The 3,232-nt window shown below is 46.8% G+C and overlaps 1 protein-coding gene across 4 annotated transcripts in view; it reads right to left on the bottom strand.

The window, feature by feature from the left end:
• Positions 1 to 226, bottom strand: part of Kif3a (kinesin family member 3A) — a 70,061-nt gene extending 69,835 nt beyond the window's left edge. For all 4 annotated transcript variants that reach the window (XM_029554203.1, XM_008849318.3, XM_008849319.3 and 1 more), the window contains exon 1: positions 71 to 226. In XM_029554203.1, the coding sequence (XP_029410063.1) occupies positions 71 to 76 (6 nt within the window). In that variant the 5' untranslated portion in view covers positions 77 to 226. The remainder of the gene's footprint in view (positions 1 to 70) is intronic.
• Positions 227 to 3,232: the final 3,006 nt, after the last annotated feature.

Raw genomic sequence — 3,232 nt, forward strand, 5'->3', positions numbered from 1 at the left:
TGGCAACGGCCGCGCCCCCGAGCCAGGCCGCCGCGCTCAGCCGAAGCCCGCGGCCCTGCCGCCTCCTCACCGGCATGGTGGCCCCGACCCGTGCCCCGCCGAGGCCCCGGCGGCAATGCAGCAACCACTTGGGCTCGCCGACCCTGCTGGCCACTGAGGACCGAGACTCCTCGGCGCTCCAGAGACTGCGGCTCAACCGCGGTGCACAGTGCGCAGTCGCAGTTCGAGCTCGCCCCGCCCAATCCCGGGCGGCTTCGGCTTCTTAAAGTACGCATGCGCAAAGGCTTTCCGCGTCCATCTCCCTAGACGCCAGACAGAGGCCGAGCCTGTTACAGCGCTGCCATTCCGCTGCTCCCCAAACCTGGTCGACTTTGGGGCCTTGGGGAAACCTGGCAGCCCAGGCTTGGAGGAGCTTCTGGTGCTTGCAGTATCCCAGAGATTATAAACAATAATGGTGGGGCTGGAGAGAAGGCTCAGAGGTTAAGAGCACTGGCTGCTCTTGCAGAGGACCCGGGTTCGATTCCCAGCACCCACATGGCAGCTAACAACTGTAACTCCAGTTCCAGGGGATCCGACGCCCTCTTCTGACCTCCGCGGGCATTGCACGACACGGGTCCACTTAAATACATGCAGGCAATACATTCATACACATAAAATTAAAATACCAATGTTTAAAATTGGTGTTGGTGTGAGTGGACAATAGGCATAAAGTTCTGACTGACCCTTGTTTCATGGGGTTCTCTTTATCCCTGCTATCTACCTACACTAGCAGTTTGAGAATTTCAGGAGAAAGTAACCACATCTGTGTATCTTTATGTGTGCATGTGCATTTGTGGATGCCCCAACTGTTAAATATGTAGAGTTTGCCTGCATTAGACAAGTGAGAGTTTTCTGGTTTGGGGAAATACCAGAAATTGAACCTTGGACCTCAGGCATGCTGGGCAAGCACCCCACCACTGAGCTGTGTCCCCAGTCCAAACAGTGAGTTCTTAATGATAGAGATTTATCTAAGGGGCTGCAGAGATGGCCAGTGGTTAAGAACACTTGCTCTTCTTCCAGAGGACCTGGGTTTGGCTCCCAGCACCCACATGGTGGCTAGTTGTGGTATGTATACTTACATACATGCAGGCAAAAGACTCATACACATAAAATTATAAATTTAAAAAATCTTTAAAGACAGAGGTTTATCTCTGACGCCAGTGACTGCCTCTGTTTCCGTAGAGACTGGCTCAACCATACTGATGAGGATTTTTCAAATACAGGAGGGTTTGCGGAACAAATAATTATAAAATGTTTTGTGTTAACATCCAAAATGTTCACCTGAAATATACCATATGATTGGCTATAAATGTTAGCAAAATGTTCTATATCATCTGGGATGCTGGGTAGAAGGTAAATAATCATTGCTTTTGATAACAAAGAATATTGTTCCTAATATATGATGACCTGTTTTCATGTCATTAAAGGGTTTTTGTTTGATTTTGGGTTTCTTTTGTTTGTGTCTTTTTGGCGCAGGGTCTCACTGTATAGCCCAGGCTGGCCTAGAACTTGATCTGTAGACCAGGGCTAGCCTTGAACTCATAGAGAATACCTGCCTCTGCCTCTCTAGTGCTGGGATTAAGGTTGTGTTCCACAATGTACCACCCAACACTGAAGTGTTTATCCTGAAGCTGGAGAGATGGCTCAGTAGTTCAGAGCACTTTTCTCTTGCAGAGGACCCAGGTTTGGTTCTCAGCACCCACACAGTGGCTCACAACTGCCTGTAACTCCAGTTCCAGGGGAATCTGACACCCTTTTCTGGCCTCTCTGGCACCAGGCACGTAAGTGGCGCACATATATGTAGGTACTCACACAGTCACATAAAATAAATACATCTTGGAAAAAAGGGTTTATGCTAAACTAATTCCATTAAATCTTACATAATCATCCATACAAGTGCCTGTTATACTGTATTACAATTAAGCATAAAGGACACCATAAACATCTTGAAACTGGAGAGTTTAGGTGCTTTTTCCTCCTTTATATTACTTCTCTAGAATAGTGCTAAAATATTTGCTGAAAAAATGAAATTAATGCATATTGAGCACATAGCTTTGCATTCAAATACCTTCTACCAGTGTAAAGATTTTTACATACATAAAAGCAAACATTTAAATTGTGCAAAGTAAAAATAAAGACTGGTGACCTAAGTTGATCCTGGGACCCACGTGGTAGGAGACACCCAGTTCCCACAAGATGTCCTCTGACTTCCACACCCAGGCCACAGCATGCACAAACACACACATTTCTCTTTCACGTTTGAAGGTTAATTTCCCTGGAGACCTTGTATCAATCCTCCCTTCCCCCAGATACGTTCATATATCTATATGCATGTATATGCATGTACATGCTTCATAAGGAGACATAGCTAAGTCACCAGTGTACACATTGGTCAGTTTCACAGGGTGAACACACCTATGTGATCGGCATCCAGACAAAGAGCAGGACATTCGCTTTCCTTTGCTGCTGCTGAGGTGCAGGTTTCTTTTGAGGAAGCTAAAGCCTCTATGGGACGAAATCCTTATTTCAGTAGCTAAGCAGCAGTGTCCCTGGAAGTCTCTGAGCTCACCTGCATCCGCTCTGCCCTCATTCTGCTTGATGATGAGGTGGCTGTCACAGAGGATAAGATCATGCCTTCAGTACAGCAGCTGGCGTAGATGCTGAACCTTTGGGGCCTGGCTTGTTTGCAAAAGCCAGTCAGCTTCAACATTGGAAGCCTTACCTTCAATACAGGGGTTCATGGACGTGCTCTAGGAGACGGGACCACACCAGCCCCAGCTGAAGAGAACAGAAGCAATGAAGGAAGAATCCGAGGAGTCTGATGATGACATGAGCTTTGGTCTTTTTGACTAACCTCTTTTGTAAGGTTGCAGTAAAAAGCTGAACGCTGGGCTGGGGAGATGACTCAGTGGGTAAAGAACTTGCAGAAAATTCCCCAGAAGCTCCAAGGCCATCTAGTCCTACACATACAGCAGCACACAAATAGAGATCCTAACTCAAACAAGGTGGAAGGGGAAGACCAACACCTATGGCCCTCCTCTGACCTTTACACATGTGCTGCAGCATACATAAACACACACACATAAACACACACACACATACACACACACACACACACTTTGTTTTCAAAAGCTGAACTCTTGGTGGGGAATAGCATTAAATTGAACTGTAAACTCATGCTTGTCATATCAGC

Source organism: Nannospalax galili, unplaced genomic scaffold (genome assembly GCF_000622305.1).
Source record: "Nannospalax galili isolate Female #2095 unplaced genomic scaffold, S.galili_v1.0 scaffold424, whole genome shotgun sequence".
Taxonomy (NCBI): Eukaryota; Metazoa; Chordata; class Mammalia; order Rodentia; family Spalacidae; genus Nannospalax; species Nannospalax galili.